At 34.3% G+C, this 22747-nt stretch overlaps 1 protein-coding gene across 4 annotated transcripts in view; it reads left to right on the top strand.

The window, feature by feature from the left end:
• VPS13C (vacuolar protein sorting 13 homolog C) overlaps positions 1–22747 on the top strand; it is a 194540-nt gene that overhangs the window by 100258 nt on the left and 71535 nt on the right. For all 4 annotated transcript variants that reach the window (XR_006818611.1, XR_006818610.1, XM_046007341.1 and 1 more), the window contains 11 exons: positions 1671–1827; positions 2417–2496; positions 3129–3188; positions 3756–3918; positions 5536–5652; positions 6949–7052; positions 12757–12924; positions 13593–13897; positions 14834–14981; positions 18460–18610; positions 20696–20805. Coding sequence is in view for 2 of the 4 variants with exons in the window: in XM_046007341.1 (XP_045863297.1) it covers positions 1671–1827; positions 2417–2496; positions 3129–3188; positions 3756–3918; positions 5536–5652; positions 6949–7052; positions 12757–12924; positions 13593–13897; positions 14834–14981; positions 18460–18610; positions 20696–20805 (1563 nt within the window). In the remaining 2 variants the exon portion in view is untranslated. The remainder of the gene's footprint in view (positions 1–1670; positions 1828–2416; positions 2497–3128; positions 3189–3755; positions 3919–5535; positions 5653–6948; positions 7053–12756; positions 12925–13592; positions 13898–14833; positions 14982–18459; positions 18611–20695; positions 20806–22747) is intronic.

The following is a 22747-nucleotide window of genomic DNA, read 5'->3' as shown; positions in this document are numbered from 1 at the left end:
AACTAATTTCTTTCATCTTAAAACTTTACTGTTTTTCTGGTTAACATTGGAGTTACTGAAGATACATAAGCTTTAATAATTAAAACATTGACAGAGAGGGCACCTGGGTGGTTCAGTCATTAAAACATTGACAGAGGAATCATTCTGTTTGCAAATGGGCTTCATTAACATGTGCATAGAAAACCCATAAGCTGCTTTTAATATCATTTGTAATAAATATTATTCCCTGAGGACATGGAAATTAGGGGAAGCAATTTACATTCCCCAAAGCCAATACTTGACACTGAAAACATTTTTAGTTGTCACTGTCTGGGGAGAGGGAGCTGCTGACAAGTGTGAGAGACCAGGGTTACCACTGAACATCCTACGGTGCACAGGTCTGCTCCCTCACTACAAAAAATTATCCAGCCAAAAATGTCAATGGTGTCAAGCCTGAGAAATCTTACCTTAGGATTAGTATAAAGGTTGACCATTTATCATATAGACTTCCAGATGAAAGGCTGTCCATCAGACTAGAACTCCTGGTTCTACGCAGAACTGATGAGGGAGCAGGAGGCTGGCTGAGGACAAAGCAAAAGCTGGCACCTTGCACCCCCTCTCCACCTGCTCCCCTCGGTAATGTGTGACATTCCTCAGGCACCCCTGACTGCCATAAAGGAGAAACAAATAGTTAGCTTGCAGAGATCACAATCCTGCAAGGCAGGAGTCTCCCTTGGTTTACAAATGTCTTTGAGATTTACAACAAAGAAGTTACCTTATCAATAGCCCAATTTCTAAAGACACATAACTCAGTTCCTCAAGCCCTAACATCACCCTCCCCTCCATAAAAACTGAAGGAGGGGGTATAGCTCAGTGGTAGAGCATTTGACTGCATAAAAACTGAAGGAGGCTGAGGCAGAAGGAAATGTAAATAAGGTTAAATTTCTTCTAAACCCAAATCTCACTAACAAGGATGCTTGATAGCAGGAATGTGACATTCCACCAGGAAACCCCCAATTGTCTTCATGCTAGTGCCTCATTAAAGGGAAAAACGGCCTTGGCTTGATAGTAACCAGATCTTCAATATTCTGACAGTCTTCTTTACTCCAACAGCCCTTCTGAACACCCCCTTTGTCCTCACCTATCCAACTCCTGTGTATATAATCAGCCACTCCTCACCTCCCCGGGGCAGCAGCTCTTTCTGCCCACGGGTCCTGTCCATGCTTTAATAAACCACCATTTTGCACCAAAGATGTCTCAAGAATTCTTTCTTGGTCATCGGCTCCGGACCTCACCCCACCGAACCTCACCTAGGTTCTAGAACTTCATCAGAACTACTTGTTTTTTTTTTTCAAATTTTACCTTGACAATCACTAGAATATAGTGGCAGTGTTTCAGAAGTCTGAACAAGTAAATATACCTGCTCAGCGGGGAGCCTGCTTCTCCCTCTCCTGCTCCCCCTGCTTGTGCTCTCTCTTTCTCTGTCAAATAAATAAATACAACCCTTAAAAATAATTTAAATAAACGTACCTTCTAATAACACTAGAAAGTTTTCCAGGCACAAATAGTAGTACACATCTTTACATTGTGTGAATTTTTTAATTATATTGCTCTGGATGGTTATGAAATTGTTGACTTACCTTCATCATATATTAGTGGAATTGTTTGTGGTAATACTGGGTCTTTTCTAGGTTGTGATTACTTTGATGAAAAAAGCAGAAAAGAAAGGAAGGCCTTTACATGAACTGAATATCCTGCAGCTTGGAATGAAAGCTAAAGTTAAACCCTATGACCTGACTGCTAAGGCTTATCTAAAAAAAATTAGTATGCGATGCTTTGAGTTCACTGGTGAGTGTGGAGTATAGTCTGTATAAATTATTCATGTTATAGGCAGTGATCACTACCTTCTTGTCAATAGTAAACACCTTTATTCATGTCACCATAGTTATTTAGTTAATTAAATTTACTACCTTGATGAAAATGTAATTTAAAAATTATCTATGTAGTTACCATAAAGTAAGAATATATCTAAATATATATAATCTATATTTAGCAAGAAGTAAAATACATTCAAATCCACTTTCTAACATGCATTAAGCCAACTTATAAAGTTGCTATGGATGTTTAAAGTTTATAGGACTCCATGAAGTAACGTTAAGTAATGCAAACATATTAAGAATAATCCCTAGTTTACGTATTTCATAGGTTTATTCTTCAGTATATTCTTTCTGATTTATTCAGTAGTACAAATGTTATAAAAGTTGTAATTGACTGGTGCTGGGTTTGTTTTTTTTCCCAAAGTTTTTAATGGAGTTTCTTTTTTTTGGTCAAAGCCACTTTTATTGAAGTATGATAATATACAGTAAAATTCTGTTTTAAAATATATTTGAAACGTTTGAGATACTTACTGGAGCTGCCCTGTGTTTTTTATTTTTAGACTCTGCTGGAGAGCCGCTTCACATTATTAACTCTTCTAATATAACTAAGGAGCCCCTGCTGAAAATGTCACTGACAAAGGTACCTAGTTTCCTCCTAGGATTCTTTAATATTTGAATGTATGAAGTTATGTAATTCTCCCATATTTAATATTTCAATTTCCCCCCTAATATTTTTCATTCTAAAGCCCATTGATTATAGTGAGTTATGCAAGCATCCAACAATAACCTTGTGAATTACCCTTATAATGTTGAATAAGTGAGTGTGTACAAAGTTCTGTGGTAATCCAAAGCAAATTTGTTATAATCTAGATAAGCTAGCATTTTCCCCTACCTTTAGCATTTACTCCTAAGTAGCATAAGGAATTTGAGTTTTTGCTTCTATATTGTGAGAGATGAGAAATACTTCAGTTTTTTTGGCACATGCCTCTTTGCTGTTAAGAAATATGTTTTTGGTGTTTTCATAGCATACTTTGAAAAGTAGAGAATATATGTATATGCATATATATGTATGCACATGTATATATATCAATGTATGTGTGTATGTGTATATATATACTAAATATAATATATAATATATATAAATTAATATTTATGACATCTCACTAAATATATATATAAATATATACAGACACAGATATATGTGTATGTATTTTTTTTAATGTGTGTATTCTTAATGTTTTCAACCCAGTGGTTTAATCTTCCACTTTCTAGGCAGACAGTGATGGACCAGAATTTAAAACCATTCATGATAATACAAAACAGAGACTTAAGGTAAATATTTTCTAATTCACTATAAGGCAACATTACATTAATGATTAAATCTAGGTTTATAGCCTTCCTCTTTCTCCACATCCTCACCAACAAATAATATAGTTTTTAAGGGAATTTTATACATGATTATTTGGCCTAGTGCTGATGAAAATATTAAACATTTGAATTATATATTGGCTTTAGGATTAGAATAAAATTAAGCATGAAGCTAAAAGCATGGCTCAGTATAGATATTGCTTACAATACATTTAAGCTTATTTAGTCCATCTTGGACCTATCTGAAATGTGATTGGCCTAAGGCCCATTAATACTTCCTACATTTTTCCTTAAAACCCACCAATTAAGGTCAGAGTTAGAGTTGGACATGAGAGGGGGCAGAGTGTTGGTTTATTGTGTGATTGAGATTAACATTGTAAGAATGAGTTCTTTAAAAAAAAAAAAAAGGACCTTAATTGATCTTTTCTTAAATGAACTATTCTTCAACATATACTTATTTGTATTTGTTGAAGCTTAAGATAAAAATGTCACCATATCTGAAATCTCTCTTTCTAATTTTCATTATCTTAGGTTTCATTTTCATCCTTAGACTTAGTACTTCATTTGGAAGCTTTACTGTCCTTCATGGATTTTTTATCATCTGCTGTTCCATCCTCTGAACCTTCCTCTTCTGAGAAAGAATCTGAGCTGAAACCACTTGTGGGGGAGTCCAGAAGTATCGTTGTCAAAGCTGGTATTTACTTTTGAGTCATGGTCTAATACTTTCTTTCTGAACTTTTAATAATCATATGATAACTTATATTTTCAAACCAAGACAAATATTTAACCCTTAATATGATAGCTGCTCTGACAGACTAAGTTAGTTTCAAAAGAAAGCAAATTTTTTCCCTATGGTAGGGATAGGATAATTTTGTGAGGGATTTAAAATAAATTTTTAAAATTAATCATGTATTTATATTTGATTTCACTGCCTATCTTTTATGGAAAATAAAGTGCGTACTTTGCATTGATGTCTCTCCAGCCTTCACGTCAGTGCAAGTGAGAACGGAAGAAATTAGAATATGAATACTGTCATGCATAGTACAAAGTCCTTCTGTCATTCATGGAAACCTACCTGGTGATCAGTGATTTAAAATGCTTTGCAGGGCGCAAAAGGAAGAAGATCATGGAAGAGACAGACTCACTTCGGTTTCTAACCAAAGCTGAGTTTAAATCACAAACAGCTATGGGCACATGTTCCTCAAGCATATGGCTTGTGCTATGAATCAGATATGATGTCAACCTGAGTGAACATGTACCTGTTTTTTTTTTTAACATGTATCTATTTTTAAGCCAATGTCATTTAAATTATTTTTTCTTTTTTTATTATATGATATGAATATCTAATATCTAATAATTTAATTTTCAAACCATTACCTGTTTGAGTGACATCTGTATTACTGACATCTTTAAGGCATAAAACTCTTAGTAATATTAGATCTGATATAAGGATCAGATTTTTTTTAAGCAGGGATCAGAGCAATACTTTCACTATAAACTAGAGTTAAAGAGTTTTATTGTTGTCTTTAATGTACTTGCTATATTAATATCTGGAAATGCTTCTTTATATAACATGCATATATACACACGTTCACACACAGTTGAATAAATGAAAGAGTGATGTTTAAGTTCACAATAAACTATAAATTTATTAATCCAAAGAAACAGTCTTCCAGTTATGCTGTGTAGTTGATTTTAATGGTTTGATTATATTTTTATGGTTTGATTTACATATTAAAGGGAAAAAAGCCACTGTTATCATTAAGGTGATTAAGGACTGATGTCCTGTGCTTTTACAGTATTGCAGGAAAAGGTCTGTTTCCCTCAGTCCAGACAGATCTCTAGAAAAATAAATACTAAATTTATCAGTTAAGACCTGGACCAAAGTAGATTAAGGGAATCTTTGCTTGTGATTCTTATACACACACACACACACACGCACGCACGCACGCACACACATACACTCTATACATTTTTTTGTATTTTTTTTAACTTGGCCCTTTATGTTTATGTCTCATAGACCTGAATCTTTTTTCCCACAAGAAAAATTATAGGGAATTTTCTATCTAGCAAATTGTACTTTCAAGGTGCTAGTAAAGGTTGCCTTTATTCTTAAGTTGGAAGGGAATATGCTAGTTTCTGATTGGCATTTGAAAATTGGGTCAAAATCCATATTAATTATATGTTATCTTAATAGAAGCCTTTTTTGATTCTTCGTAGTTCATCATGTACTTTTTGTGAATTTTACATTATCTAGTCTGTTGTTTCATCTTTGTACTTTGCTAATCATAAATTTTCTATCATTTTTCAGTATCTGGGAGTACTTCTCAAGATGATGTGTTTGATTTAAAGGTCATAGCTGAATTAAATGCATTTAATATCTTTGTCTGTGATCAGAAGTGTAACATTGCAGATATTAGAATACATGGTAAGTAAAGATATTCCTTGGTGTAGGTACTTCTCTTTCTTTACATAGACCTCCAGCAAGAGTAAGCTTGTGTATGGTAGATTTCTTATGAGTCATTGTTTTGTTTACTTATATTGAAAACTTGCACAAACTTTTCAAAGATGTACTTGGAAATGTTAGACATGACTTTCTTGTGATTCACAGCTAACATGAAACATTTCTTATGTATTTTTCAAATTTTAGAATAAATCTAAGGCTTAATTGCTTATGTTTCTCTTATATATTCAGAATCATATAACCTTAATTTAAACTGAGGAATTAATATTTACGACACCTCACTAAATAAAGAAAATGTGACTATGTTTATTTCCCTTGTCTTTTGTACATATAGAGCATCAGGCTAGACGTAACTAAAAGAAATTTTGTAAGCGTTATTCATCAACAGCTTGATAAAAGAATAGGTTCATATTATACCATGGGTTCTTGAACCAATCTGCCAAGATTCAAGTTTTGATTCAAGCTAATATTTATTAGCTGACCTTGAGAAAATTAACCTTTCTGCATCTTAGTTCCCTATGGAGGTAGTTGTAATAATTATTTATGGGATTGCTGTGATAGTTATAATAATTATTTGTAGGATTATATGTACATTTACATATATTTAGAAAAGTGGTACATAGTAAGCACTTGAGAAAAGATTTAAAAATAAATACTGTTCAACAAATATTAAACTAAGTATCTATTTCGTGGATGGCATGGTAATAAGTTGAGCTTATTAGTGGTTCTTAGCTATAGATATTCTCTTTTCTGAGGAACTATTTTAGAAATCATTATGCCTTTAGAAATTATGAGAATAACCAAAATATTTTGGAGAGAAAGATTATATATTAGATATTATTTATTGTAGAATGAATATTCATCAAATTATATTCATTTATGCTCAATTATCAGAGCATTAGTTTTCATAATAAATGCTTGTGAGATGGCTGTTTAAGAAACAGTGTGTATCTTTCTCTATGATCACTTGTGATCTTGTCAATGCATAGGTTATTTGTTTGGAGACCTGTGATTCTCTTTGAAATTCAGTTTCTTTTGTCTTTAAAATTTCCACTTTTATGTATGAAACACCTGTAGCAGTTAAAGATATTGTAATCTTTATTAGGCATCTCATACATAGAAGTTGATACCTTTAATATGTGTAGTAGTAATTTTATTCATTATCTATCTTGGTAGTATATTTTTTAACTTGATTAAATACCACTGAATTGGCTCACTTGGATTGGGTGAAAAGTTTGTAAATGTTTATGTTTCCCATAGGAATGGATGCCTCTATTTCTATGAAGCCAAAGCAGACCGACATGTTTGCCAGACTTAAGGACATAGTAATTACGAATGTTGACTTGCTGTCCATTCATAAAAAGGTAATTAAAAAATAGGTTTCAGGAAAAGGAGGCTGTTCAAGATGGCAGGGTAGGAAGATCTTGAACTCCCCTCCCCTACAGCCATAACAATTCTAGAGCTACAAGTGAGATAATTTTCTCTGAAAAAGTCTTGAAAACTAGACGAATAGCACCTCCACAACAGAAGATAAAAGGGCCATCGAGATGGGTAGGAGAGGCAGAGATGTAGTCTTGCTGCCATAACTTGCAGGCACTGTCAGCATACACAGGAGATGCCCCTGGAGTGCCCAACTCTGGTGTCTAGGTGGGATTGTGCTTTTGGGCCTCATTGGTCATGTCCTGTTCAAGACCATTCCTTCAACGGGAGAGGTAGCTCTTTCACGTAATACGCAGAAACAAATGCAGAGAATCAGGAAAAATGAGAAGGCAGAGGAATGTGTTCAAATGAAGACAAAGGCAAACCTCAAAAAAAAACAAAAACCCAACCCTTCATGGATCAAAGATAAGTCATTTTCCTGATAAAGAGTTCAAAGTAATGGTCATAATGATGCTCACCAAACTCAGGAGAAGAGGGGATGACTAGAATGGGAATTTCAACAAGAATATATAAGATATATGAAAGTACCAGATAGAAGTCATAGAGCCTAAGAATACAATAACTGAATTTAAAAAATATACCAACAAGGCTCAGCAACAGAATGATTGAAGCAGAACAGATCAGTGAGCTGGTAGACAAAACAATGAAATTTACACACACAGAGCAGCAGAATAAAAAAAAAGAGAATTAGGAAAAAAGATGATAACTTAAGGGACCTGTGAGACAACATGAAGTAGAATAATATCCACCTTATAGCAATCCCCAAAGGAGAAGAGAGAAAGGGACAGAAAGCCTATTTGAAGAAATAATGGCTGAAAATTTACTTAAACTGGGAAAGGGACTTCCCAGAAAATTCCAAGTAAGATGAACCCAAAGAGTGCAACACAAAACACATTTTAATTAAATTGTCAGAAATTAAAGAGAATCTTAAAAGCTGCAAGAGAAAAAGAACTTGTTAAAGTACAAGGAAAACCACATAAGGCAGTCAACAGATTTTTAGCCAAAACTTTGCCAAGCCAGAAAATGGCATGACATATTCAAAGAACTGAAAAGAAAAAACTTTCAACTAAGAATACTCTACCTGGCAGGGTGCCTGGGTGGATCAGTGGTTTAAGCCTCCTTCGCTCAGGTCATGATCCCAGGATCCTGGGATCGAGTCCCGCATCGGGCTCTCTGCTTGGCAGGGAGCCTGCTTCCTCCTCTCTCTCTCTGCCTGCCTCTCTGCCTACTTGTGATCTCTCTCTGTCAAATAAATAAATAAAATTTAAAAAATAAAAAAAAAAGAATACTCTACCTGGCAAGGTTATCATTCAGAATAGAAGGAGAGAGAAAAAATTTTTCAGACAAACAAAAGCTAAAGAACTTGTAACGATTAATTGAGACTACAAGAATGTTAAAGGGACTTTTTTCAGCTGAAAAGAAGTGGCACTAACTAATAACAAGAAAGCATATGAAAATAGAAATCTTACTAGAAAAAGTAATTATATAGTAAAAAGTGCATTAACCACTAATTAAAGCTAGAATGAAAGTTAACAGATAATGGGACATCTGGGTGGCTCAGTGGGTTAAAGCCTCTGCCTTCGGCTCAGGTCATGATCCCAGGGTCCTGGGATCAAACCCTGCGTCAGGCTCTCTGCTCGGCAAGGAGCCTGCCTTCACCTCTCTCTCTGCCTGCCTCTTTGCCTACTTGTGATTTCTGTCTGTCAAATAAATAAATAAAATCTTAAAAAAAAAAAAGAAAGTTAATAGACAACAGTAGTAAAAATAGTTATGGTTACAATATTTATTTTATGGATACAAAGGATAAGGTATAAAAATTGACATGAAAAAATATAATATGGGGGGACAGTAAAAATATGGAGTTTGGGAATGTATTCAAATTTAAGTTTCTGTCAACCAAAGCAGGCTGTTATCTACATAGGATGTTTTATGTGAACCTAAGGGTAACCACCCAGTGAAACTTATAGTAAATGCACAAAAGAAAATAAGAAAGGAATATAAATAGAACACTAAAGGAAGCCATCAAACCACAAGGGAAGTGAGACTCCAAAAAGCTGTTAGAGCTAATAAATGAATTCAGTAATTGCAGGGTACAAAATTAACATAAAAAAATCTATTACATTTCTATACAGTATTGATGAACTATCAGAGAATTTAGGAAAACATTCCCATTTACAGGTGCTTCACAAAGAACAAAATACCTTGGGGGAAAAAATGCCTAGGAATAAATTTAACCAAGTAGGTGAAAGACCTGTACACTGAAAACTGTAAAACATTGTTGAAAGAAATTGAAGAAGACACAGATAAGTGAAAACATATTTCATGCTCGTGGATTGAAATAATTTATATTGTTAAATTGTCCATACTACTCAAAGCATTCTACAGACTGTGCAATTCATATAAAAATTCCAGTGGCATCTTTTATAGAACTAGAACAATTCTAAAATTTGTATGAAAACACGAAAGACCCCAAACAACCAAAATGATCTTCATGAGGAACAAAGCCAGAGATCTCATACTCCCTGATTTCAAACTATTCTGCAAAGCTATAGTAATCAAAACAGTATGGTATTGGCATTAAAACAGACCCATTGATCAGTGGAACAGACTAGAAAGTCCAAAAATAGACCCATGTAAATATGGTCAATTAATTTTCAACAAAGGAGGCAGGAATATACAATGGGGAAAGGATAGTCTTTTCAGTAAATGTGTTGAACAGCTACATGTGAGAGACTATAATTGTCAATAAAATGGGACAGCTACATATAAAAGCATGAAACTGTACCACTATCTTTTTACCATATAAACAATTTAATTCAAAATGAATGAAAGACTTGAATTTAAGACCTGAATCTAATACTCCTAGAAGAAAACATACATGGCAAGGTCCTTGACATTGGTCTTAGCTAAGATGTTTTCTTAGCTCTGACTCCAAAGGCAAGAACAACAAAAGCAAAATTTTTAAAATGTGACCACATGACACTAAAAAGTTCCTAGCAAAGGAAGCCATCAACATATCAAAAAAGCAGCCTACTGTGCGGAAGAAGATTTTGCAAATTGTGTATCTGACAAACAGTTAATATCTAAAATATGTAAAGAACTCATACAAACTCAGTAATCAAAAAACCAAACAATCTGGTTAAAAAATGAGCAAAGGACCTAAATAGGCATTTTTGCAAAGAAGACATACGGGTAGATAACAGACATGTGAAAAGATGCTCAACATCACTAATCACCAGGGAAATGTAAATCAAAAGTGTAATGAAATATCACCTTACATCTGTCAGAATGGCTTTTATCAAATAAACAAGAAATAACTATTATTGGTGTAGATGTGGAGAAAAGGGAACTCTCATGCCCTATTGGTGAGAATATAAATTGGTATAGCCACCATGGAAAACAATATGGAGGTGTTGTTTATTATCAGTAGAACTTTCATATGATTCAGCAATGATTCCACTTCTGAGTATCTATCTGAAAAAAAAAAAAAAAACAAAACTAATTTGAAAAGATACATCACCTCTGTGTTTATTGGGGCATTATTTACAATAACCCAGGTGTGGAAACAACCATAAGTGTCCATCAGTAGATGAATGGATAAAGAAGATGTGATTGGTACACGCACACACATACATACTTACATAATAGAATATTACTCAGCCATAAAAAAGAATGGAATCTTGCCATCTGTGACAATATGGATAGAACTAGGGGGAATTATGTTAAATGACAGAAGTCAGAGAAGGATAAATATGGTATGGTTTAATTTATAAGCAGAAACTAAAAACCAAAACAAAGCCGAGCAAAAAAACAAAACAAAACCCTCAGGCTCATAGTAAATAGAGTAGTGGTTTTCAGAAGAGAAGGTATTGGGGAGATGAAATAAGTGAAGGAGATCAAAAGGTACACACGTCCAGTTTTAAAATAAATATGTCTTAGGGATGTAAAGTACAGCATGAGGCATACAATCAATGACACTGTATGAACTTTGTATGGTGATAGGTGGTAACTAGACTTACTCTGGTGAGTAGTTTGCAATGTATGCCAATGTCGAATCACTGTGTTGTACATGTGAAAATATTTTGTCAGCTCTACTTCAATTAAAAAAAAAAGGAAAAGGAAAACCAGTTATGCTCCAAAATAAGATGTCATTATCCCATGAAAAGTTGGGGAAAGTGTTAGAAGATACATCATACAAAAAGATTATGAATGGTCATTAAGCACATTAAAGATATTCAACAACACTAGTCATCAGGTAAATGCAAATTAAAGCCACAAGGAGATACATACACATTTCAATGGCTACATAAAAAAAATTGACAATACCAACTATTGGCATAGCTTGGAGCAACTGGAACTTTTATTGTGGTGGCAATGTACAATTATATAATCATCTTGGAAAACAGTTTCAAGCTTCTTAGAGAACCCAATATATATTTAGCATATAACTCAACAATTCCAGTCCTGTGCCTTTCCCCAAGGAAATGAAGACATATGTCCATGGAAATCTGAAAGTGAACACTCATAACAAGTTTTCTAATTATAACCCCAAACTGAAACAGTCCAAATGCCTATCCAGAGAAGAATGGATAAACAAACTGTGGTATATCCAAACAGTAGAATAGTACTCAGCTATAAAAAGGAAAAAAATAGTGAAATGTGTAATGGGAGTGAATCTCAACATAACAATTAATGAGAAAAGGAAGACACAAAAGAGAACATATCCTATAATTCCACTTACTGAAGCTCTAGGAAAGACTAATTTAGTAAGAGAAAGCAGCTCAGTTGTTGTTTGGATCTGGTTTGGGGGGAGGGTCAGAAATTAGCTGAAGGGGAGGGGCTCAAAGGAACTTTTTGGGCTGATGGGATGTTCTATATCTTGTTTTGGTGGTATTTACATGGGTGGTATAAATTTGTCAAAATTTGTCAGTATATATGTAGAAAATGAGTGCATTTTATTATATGCAAATTATGCCTCAAAAATTAATTTAAAAATTATTTCACAAAAATTAGAATGTACAGATTCATAGAAACTAAAAAATAAACATCAAAAAATGCTTTTAGAAAAATAATTTCTGTATTGAAATTTACTTTTGGGATGCCTGGGTGGCTTAGATGGTTAAGTGTCTGCCTTCAGCTAAGGTCATGATCCCAGGATCCCTGGGATCCAGTCCTGTATCAGGCTCCCTCCCCCTCTACTCCCCCCTCCTATTCCTACACACACACTCTCTCTCTCTTTGACAAATAAAATCTTAAAAAAAAATAAAATAAATAAAAACTTAGTTTTGATTTTTGTGTTTGAGATGCCTTTATTCATTTCATTATATATTCATTAGTTGTTATGTGTCAGGCAGTTTGTTTGATTGACCATGAATATGTCAATTCACATTATGTATAGACGAGGTGATTTGTAAGTTATGTCTGGCCATTTAAGTGATTGATATTTCCATTGATTAAAACAATTTTTGTAGAAGTAGGAAAAAGTTGTGTTAAGTAAAATGTTTTTAGCAATTTATTGAGGATTGAATTTAAATGGTGCTTCTTCATATATCAAGGACTTTTTAATAAGGAAACTTGTTTATAATGCAGCTTTTTTCTTGTAATAACCAGTTAATTTAATACTTTTAGGCTGTCTCTATTTTGGGAGATGAAGTTTTTAGGTTCCAAATGACTCTTTATCCAGATGCTACAGAAGGAAATGCCTATGCTGATATGTCTAAAGTAGACGGGAAACTTAGTCTCAAAGTGGGTTGTATCCAAATTGTTTATGTTCATAAATTCTTCATGTCTCTTTTGGTAAGTTTATTTTTAAATGTGTTTATTTTTCATTGAGACCTAAATATTTTTGCCTATACATTTGAACCTAGTCAAAATATTTACTAATAGGACTGTGGGATGAACACTCAGATGCTGAACAGAATATTATAGTGAAGGAAATCCTTTTCATGATGGATAACCAAATGAATTTTTATTATCATTGTTAACTATTCTTTCACATTTCCATAGGTATATAATTTAAAAGTACTTTTTTTGGTGTATTAATATAGGCTTTTTAGTGTTTTATGAAATACCCTTAAAGATATTTAGCTTTTTTTTTTCCCAAGAAGGACTAGTATTGGAATTTACAACTTTTGATTATAATTGTGATCAACAAGGCCATAAAATTATTTTCTTTTAATTATTTTGATGTAACTGTCATGGGCTAAAGAGTTTTAATCTGTCTGTGCCTCTTTGCAGGACTATTATTCAAGGCTTATAAGTCATGGATTTCTACCTAAACCATGAGAAGTGACAGTTGTTAATATCTCAGAGTATGTCTTTCTAGACTTACACTCTCCATATATACAATCACAAATAGCCTCTCTTTTAATTATCTTATTTAGTTTTGCTTTTCAAAGTAAGTGCTTTTAAAAGTTAGTCCTGTTTTATTTTAAGGAAATCTAAATATCAGTCTCTTCCAACAGAACTTCCTGAACAATTTCCAAACTGCCAAAGAAGCTTTGAGCTCAGCTACAGCACAGGCTGCAGAAAGAGCTGCTTCCAGCATGAAAGACTTGGCTCAGAAGAGTTTCCGCCTTTTGATGGATATTAACTTGAAAGCACCAGTTATTATCATTCCTCAGTCTTCGGTATCACCAAATGCTGTTGTAGCAGATCTGGGTTTAATCAGAGTTGAAAACAAATTTAGCTTAGTTCCTATGGAACATTATTCTCTTCCTCCAGTCATTGACAAGATGAACATTGAGCTAACTCAGTTGAAGTTGTCCAGGTATAAATATATAATTCATTTGTATACTAGTGCTAGAAATAGAATTCTCATAAAATCTTTGCTAGGGATAAAATACTCTCATGGTCTGTGGTTCTCTTTCCTTATCTTTTATAATTATAAAACCACGACCATTGGTTTTTGGTCAGTGGTAATACTAGTGTACTTCATAGAATCTCTGTTTTGTCTTACTACATTGGGCATTTATAATGTGATTTTCTTTGTTTTATAAAAATTTCCTATTATAAAATTAAAATTTACTAAATAACACTTTAGATTTATTTTTATTTTTCACTTTGCATGTAACTATTTTCTATAGATAGGAGAAGACTTCTTAAAATGTAATAAAAGTTAAGATTTTTTTTTTTTCCTTTCCAAACATTGTTAAATTTGGGAATTCTCAGTGTGATACCTAAAGGATTATTGAATCCAAATGAGAAAGTGTTAGGTCTGTTGAATGACAAGAATACTCATTTCATTGTACAAATGGTTGTTGGCAGTCATGCTCAAAATGACTATTATCATATGTTTGTTTAATGTGTAGGTTTGGTGAGTTTTTCCCTTTGAGTTTAGAGAAATACCAATAACACAAAACTAAGGATTAAGTAGACTTTCTTTGTCCTCCAAGTTTAGGAGGATGTTAACATTTGTCTGCATGACACTGCCCTAGTTGCTAATATTTAAACAGTCTTTGTGAAAGTAGGAAATAGTGTAATAGTCATATTTTCTATCTTTGAAATCAACATTACATAGGTTTTATTTTAGAAAGCTCTTGATTTATTCTGATTTGCATTGATTTGTGAAAAGAAGCATGTGTTAAGGAATTCTGATAGCAACCTTCAGTATCTAGGAAAACTGTGGAAACTTACACAATATGATAGTGTTCATTTTAAAATGTAAATTTCAAAAATATAAAATAAATTCTTGTTTGTCTTTCAGAACTATTTTGCAGGCTGGCTTGCCACAACATGAAATTGAAATTTTAAAACCAGTCAACATGCTTTTGTCCATACAGCGAAATTTAGCAGCAGCATGGTATGTGCAAATTCCAGGGATGGAGATAAAAGGAAAACTAAAACCTATGTTGGTAAGTGTATGTATACAGTATATGAAAATTGCTAGGGAGGCTTTTATCATTGACCACAGTGCCATTCTAGCGTACATCAGCAGTGATGAAGCCGGGGCTCCTGCGCGGTGTGGTTGGTTGGGCATCCAGCTATTGGTTTTGGCTCAGGTCTGATCTCAGGGCTGTGAGATCCAGCCCTGCATTGAGTGCCTCACTTGGCGAGGTATGGAATCTGCTAGAGTTTTTCTCTCCCTCTGCTCCTCCTGCTTTGCTGTCTGTCACTCTCTCAAATAAATAAATCTTTTTTTTTAAGTGATGAAAGAATACTTTTATTAACTGAAAATGAGGTCATCCTAATTCTCATACTTTTCTTTATTTCACTTCAGTCACATATCTGGTAAACCCAGCAAGAAGTCTGAGATAAAACCCATTGGAGTCTACTGAAAATACTATTAGTAATTTCTAATACTATTAGTAATTTTGGAAAGTTCCATTGAAGTTTTAGGCAGTTGAATGTTAAGACAGTATAAAGTAATATTTAGATATCACATTCAAAATACCTTAGGAGTATTTTTTTAAAGATTTTTTAATTAGAGAGAGAGAGCACAAGCTGGGAGAGGGGGAGAGACAAGCAGACTCCATGCTGAGTATGGAACCTGACATGGGGCTTAATCCTATGACCTTGAGATCATTACCTAAGCTGAAATCAAGAGTCAGTCACTTAACATCCAGATGTCCCATTTCCCCACCCCCTACTTAGGAGTATTTTTAATGTATAGAAGCACTCTTTTAGTTAGGAAAGTGGACATTTTAAATAGATGAATATGTATATTTGGTAAGCATATTAGTGTAGAAATATTTGTAATAGTGTAGTTAGTAGGTCATGTGTTGGCTCACAGGGAGAGATACTGGTCAAAGAAAGTTACGGAGATACAGGAATCCTATGGTCTTCTTGTGTCTTTGGGTGGAACAATTAAGCCAAACAGTAGGGGGTAGGGGAGGAGAGAAAGTAACTAAACAGAGTGTATGATAAACAAATAAAAATTTAGTCATTTTTAATACCTGTGATTACTTCAGAGTTAGATCTAGATAAAACAAAGGGACAAAGGAGCAAGTTCTACAAGGGAAGAAGTTAAAATTGAAGTTTGCTGTAGGGATAAAAAGTCTTGTGTGTATTATGTGTATGTGTATATGGAAGAGTTTCTATTAAGAATAGTCATTAAGACTTCTCTCTTGCAGAGCATGTGACTCTTCTTTTAACTTCCCCCTTGTTGTTAAGAGATTAGATCCCAGGGATTATTGGACCTTTTCCCCTTGCTTTCAAAGATTATGTGGTTATAGGTTTGCTGAAAGCAAGAGTAAAACCTATATGTCTCTCAGTAGGAGAATGTGGACCAAACGATGATATATTCATACAGTAGATATTATAAAGCAGATAATGTGAGTGAGCTAAAACTATATGAAACAAAAATGGCTATATCCTAAACATAAAAATGTTTAGGAAAAAATTGAGTTGCAAAATGATAGTACAATTTTATGTTATTTTGAATTGTACAACAAGCAAGAAATGGACAGTGCTATATATTACCTATAGGGAATCCAGTAGTAGTAAGTGTAAGAAAGCATTCATGGGAAGAATAGTTCTGTAATTCAGGGTAGTATCATTCTCTGAAAAGGAACATAGAAGTAATGGGGTCTCATAGAAGTAAACATGGGGCTTCAACCATACCTATAATGGGGAAACAAAATCTGAATGAAATATAGAAACTTGAAAGATTTGACAAAGCTAGATGATAGGTACACCAGGGAGGATTATTGTTTTCTGTCTGCTTTTCCGTTATGCTGGAAGTATTTCAAAAGAAACAAGAAAAAATGGTAAAAAATCCATCAGTTTAACATCAAAGTGTGATCATCACTTTAACCACAACGACCCCTATTAAATCAAGAATATAGCCATAGTGGGTAGTTTCCACTGCCTAATGTGTCAGCAATCCAGGCCTCTTAAAACACCCCCTCACTGGTATGAGTCTACTTTTCCTGGGTCTGGAGTGCAGCTAAGAAAGGGTATGAGGTAGGTGACATAAGTGAGTTATTTTAGGTAGATCAGCTTCACAGTTCTTAAACAACTGTGGGGCCATCTCTCAAATTGTCCTTCAGACTTACTAAAGGGTATTTGATTCAGTTGTTCTTTTCAACCACAGTAAAGCCGAGAAGGTGGTGAAGTTAGCTCCTTTTCAGGCAGTTGTAGTATCTTGGTTGATATCACACTTGGGAATGAATATACAAGAAAGTTCTAGGGAGTTAAAATGACATCTGTTCTCCTAGGACTGGGGCTTGGGGCAAAGAAGAAATCCTTGGTCATTATCTCATGCTAAAATATCTCCCTGTTTTCATTTAGGCTGGGAATCAGGCAGTTTTCTGTCAATAAGGGCCTAATTTGGGGAACAGTGCAGGGTTTGTTGAAGCTCAGGACTCTGAGACCACAACCTGAATCGAAATCAAGAGTTGGATGCTCAACCAACAGAGCCACCCAAGTGGTTCGTATTTCTCTTTTAAAGATTGAGAATCCATGGGGTGCCTGGATGGCTCAGTGGGTTAAAGCCTCTGCCTTCCCGCTCAGGTCATGATCTCAGGGTCCTGGGATCAAAACCCGCATCAGGCTCTCTGCTCAGCACGGAGCCTGCTTCATTCTCAATGAATCAATTGAGAAATCTGAGTTAAGGAGGCTAAGAAACTTGGCTTAGCCTGAAGTGGTAGTGTTGATACAGAGCTGCCTGATTCAAAATCTGTCGATCTTCCTCCCTCCCTCTCTTCTTTCCATCCTTTCTATCTTTCTCTCTCTCTTTTCTCTTCTTTTTTCTTGTCACATATCCCCTTTTATAAAGGTAAAAGATGAATTAGATATTCCTTTCCTGCTCTGTACTTTGGATTTTAAAAATTAGTCATAGATGTATTAGTTACTCTTCTAAGTGACATTATTCTTGAGGTATTCTTAGGTATGTCCAGACACACACACACACACACACACACACACACACACACACAGAGGGAATAAGAGGTGCATTGCAAGAGAGAATCTTTTTACTTTTTGGTGGGGGTTAGAAACTGAACAGCTCTCTTCTTGTACTGAGTTTGGATGGAAGTGAAGTGGGGCTGGTTCTGGGCCAGAAGAGAGAGGCAGAGTGGAGTTGAGGAGATAGGGTGAGTGGAGAAAAACATAGGCCCAGGAACAGACAAGAAAGATAGGAATAGACAAGGCAAAAAGAGTGATGGATACAGGGCCTTGGGCGTGGGTTCAGACAGAAGTATGTCTACACACATGAGGAGTGTCTCATAGTATATAAGATGAAATAGCTCTCTCCTGTATTTACTGCCCCAACTCCTTTTTTCTTGTTGTTCAGATGGACATTGAATTTGAGGAACTGTAAATTAAAACATGAATATGATATTCTATGTTTTTATTCCTTTATATTAACAACAACTTATTATTGCTTTCTAGGTTGCTCTCAGTGAAGATGACTTAACAGTTTTAATGAAAATTTTGCTGGAAAATCTTGGAGAAGCTTCTTCACAGCCAAGCCCTACACAGTCTACCCAAGAGGCTGTAAGAGTAAGAAAAGATGTTCTGGGTGGGCCCGACCACCTCAAAGGTACAAACTGATGAAGATTTTTGCTTTGATCATGGAGAAAAATTAATGTTAATGCCATATTTATGTTTAGTGGTCTTTTTAGTTGTCTAGTATAGTGTGGTATGAACTGATTCAGTATTGTAGTGTTTACCGTGGAAAATTGGCTGGTACAGGGTCTGGGGCTGCCTGGAGCTCCCAAGGAAAGGAGGTATGCTCATTGTCTTCTGTAAGGGGAGAGGCCACCTTTTGTCTGCAGGATGCATGTTTGCCCTTTACTTGTAAAACATAAATTTGTTGAATTCAAGAGCCACCGAGGTGGTAGACCTTGAGAAATAGCAAAGTAGGCATGCAGGATAGTAAGGTCCCCAAAAAATAGAGAGAAAAGGATCTTGGTATCCTACTCAGATGGCAGGCCCATAATGAAGCTGTACAGCTTTGCTTATCCGGCTTTATCAGTGAATGATGTAGTCACATACATAATGGAATTTTCCAGATTATTAGAATGGAATCTTTTACAAGCACTGAGGCTTTTAAATTCAGTCATTTTAAAAAGATAATTTTTATAAGGTAAAAGTATCCTTCTTGCTCAGAACAGTCATGTAAAACATACTTCTACTGTTTTTTCATCATTTAAAGTCATTGATGTGAACATCATAGTTTTATGAGTTTTGTAAATATTAGGTTAAAATTTCCATGGCTGGAAAGAGGTGAAGTACCCCCTTGTCCTTCTTAATAAATGTCCCCAGACTGCTCTGCTTTTATAATGCTTAGATTATCAGCTAATACTTCAGAAAGTAATAGATAAAACTGCCAGTTAATAATACCATTAATATTGCTTCTCCTATAGTTGGGCCCAGTGTGTTTTGTGTTTTTATGTGTTTGTCACAAAATAAATGACTAGAGCAGTGTGCACAAAAGGTTTTGTTTGAGGTGAATAGTAATGAGTGCTACATGAGCTCAGTGAGCCCAGCATCTTCTCCCAAGATTGGGTTTATGCTACAGTACGGACAAATGCTAGATAAGCAGGCTGTTGCTATGGTTAGACAGGAACTATGTACAGATGAATAAAAATAGCAGGCAAGCTTTATGTGATTAATGATCTCATTATGTGCAACTGTGGTCAATTTGTGTATCTGGTTCTGGCTATATGGTTAATTTGATCCTTGGGAGAACTTGTGAATTCAGATGAAAGCAGCAGACAGTGAAAATTGGAATGTGAATTACTTTCAGGAAAAGTGAAGGGAAAAAAAACTCTAGTGTTTTCCAACTTGGAAATGCTTCCACCTTTACGTGTAAAGTTATGCAATGTTTGCCTTCCAGCATCTTGTAAGAGCATTTCCCTGTAAATGATCAAAGAACAGAATCAATCCCCAAAAGAGATGATAAAATGACTTTGTAACAGTGGTTAAAAGCAGTATCTATTCTTAATCTTGCCATCTAAAAGGTTTTTGCCCATTAATGAGGGAATGGACAAAATTACTTCTTGAAATCTCTTTTACCTCAGAATTCCAAAAGCTCCCTGCCCCATATTGTATTTGAGCTCTTTTTGACTCTGGTATTGAATTATATTCTGTTCTTATCAAGGTAATGAGTTGGGTGGTATAGGTAATTAAAGATAGTGAGAATTGCACTATGCTAGCAGAGGTTATATCTAGTTGTCTGTTCAAGGACAAAGTATTTTATTTTTCTGTGCCCCCAACTTCATAATCTCTTGATACTGGCTTATAACCATTAAGTTTAAATGCTTTGTTAATTGTAAACTGTGATGAGCATTCTCACTCTGCGGGGCTTTTTAAAAAATGTTGTCTTGATACTCTATAAGATCCCCTCTTTTTGTTGCTCTTTAAAAAATGTAGATGGCCTGCCCTCATCATTCTGCCCTGTACTAAACATATAGAATAAATCATTGCTATTTTAATTAATTGTCTTGTAATACGGTTTAAAGAATCTTAGAAAGTATGATACATAGTTAGAATATATATATTCTAAATATATATAAATGTACATATTTAGAATAATAAGTTATTATTTTGCTTTTTAAATGAGTATAAAATACCGTTCCTTCTTAAAGCTTCTTAATTTTCATACTTATGTTTGAACCATCAGAACAAGATTTGCCAGAATCAAAGCTTTCTATGGACCAAAGTGTCACTCTCCAATTTGACTTTCACTTTGAGTCTCTTTCCATTGTCCTTTATAATAATGATATCAACCAGGTATGTACTAAATGTCTTTATTTAGAAAAAACATTTAGCTCTTGATATTTACTATTATTGATATGATATTGGCAGGTTTTGATTTGACTGTTTAAAAATTAATATGTCTATTAAATTCTATTTGGCCTATAGAATATACATTAGTCTTGCTATATCTTCACTTTGTTAGTATTTCTAATCTTACTCAGCTAAGGAAAAAGTTTTGACTTCTTTCCAAGTAACATTAGCACTGAAACCACTTAGATCATCTCTAGAGGAATTTTATATGTGAGATTTTATATGTAAGTAATTAATTACATGTGTAATTTTATTACATAGCTATATATGTATATATATAACTAAGGAGAATAATTCAGTAGTAGCTTCGGAATATTAGAGAATTCTTTCTTTTTTAAAGAAAGATAAAATCTTTCTTTAAAGATTTTAAAGATAGATAAAATCTTTCTTTAAAGATTTTAAAGATTTAAAGAAAGAAAAAGAAAAAGTCTTTTTTAAAGATTTTATTTATTTGACAGAGAAAGACACAGTGAGAGAGGAAACACAAACAGGGAGTGGGAGGGGGAGAAGCAGGCTTCCTGCTGATCAGGGAGCCTGATGTGGGGCTCTATCCCAGGACCCCGGGATCATGACCCAAGCCGAAGGCAGACGCCTAATGACTGAGCCACCCAGTCACCCCAACATGAGAGGATTCTTTTAAAATTCATGATTATCCAAGATATATATAAGCATTAGTTATGTTTCTGTTGAATAAATATTACATGTAATAGATATGTATGAAAGATACTTATTAGTGGATTGAAGAGCCAAGATCTAGTGCCATAATTTTTTTTTAATTTTGTTTATTTATTTGACAGCGATCACAAGTAGGCAGAGAGGCAGGCAAAGAGAGAGGCGGGGGGAGGGGGAAGCAGGCTCCCTGCTGAGCAGAGAGACCTATGCCATGAGGGGCTCAATCCCAGGAGCCTGAGATCATGACCTGAGCTGAAGGCAGAGGCTCAACACACTGAGCCACCCAGGCACCTGCCATGATTTGATGTAATTAATGTACCAGTGGCATTTTAGAAAGTTATTTTTTGTTGTGTAGACAGTGTCTTCAATAAATATTTTTATTAGATCAGTTGTCATAATACTCATAATAAATACATCATATGATAATAACCATAATCTGCATTGGTTATATCAATATTTGTTAATTATATTTAAGTTAATATATTAATAAATATATTTAATTATATTTAAGTTAATATTTGTTATCTTATATTTTATACTGTTTTCTCAAAGTTTCACAATATTCATATATTATTACTGTTGTGCCTTAAGCTAGTATCTGCCATTTATGCAATGAAGAACTTTCATTTCTAATGTTTAATGTTCTGAAAAGAACAGAAAATGGCCAAATGGAAAATGAATGGTTAAATGTATTCTTTATTTCACTCAAGGTACTGTCATTCTACTGGTTCCCCGGCCTTAGAATGTTGGTATCTTTTTTTTTACTTCTTTCTTTGTTGATCTTCATACACTGAGTACACTGAGTACAATGCACTGAGTACACTGAATGCAATACACTGAGTGTTGTCATTTTTTTCTTTGTTCTTTCCTGTCACTTCTCACTGCTGACTTATTTGAAACTTCTTCATTCACCCTACTGCAGTGGCTTCCTTGTTTATTGCTTTTTCCTTTTATCCATACTAGACATTGACACAAGTTCATTTTCCTAAATGAATCTCATGTAACCATTTACAACTTCCAGTTCTACTAAAAACCATTCAGTATTATGTTATCTGAATTTTACCATGTTAAAAAAAATTCAGTGGGTCCAATTTGTTTACATCTGGAACTATATATTGTGATCAAAAGTTGTGTCACAGGTCATTTCTACTAATAATTATAGACCCAAAGTTTGTGAATTATTTACATTTTAAAAACTTACATTCTAAATTTG

The sequence above is a fragment of the Meles meles genome, chromosome 6, assembly GCF_922984935.1.
Source record: "Meles meles chromosome 6, mMelMel3.1 paternal haplotype, whole genome shotgun sequence".
NCBI classification, from domain to species: Eukaryota; Metazoa; Chordata; class Mammalia; order Carnivora; family Mustelidae; genus Meles; species Meles meles.
This window is presented reverse-complemented; position numbering and strand designations above follow the sequence as displayed.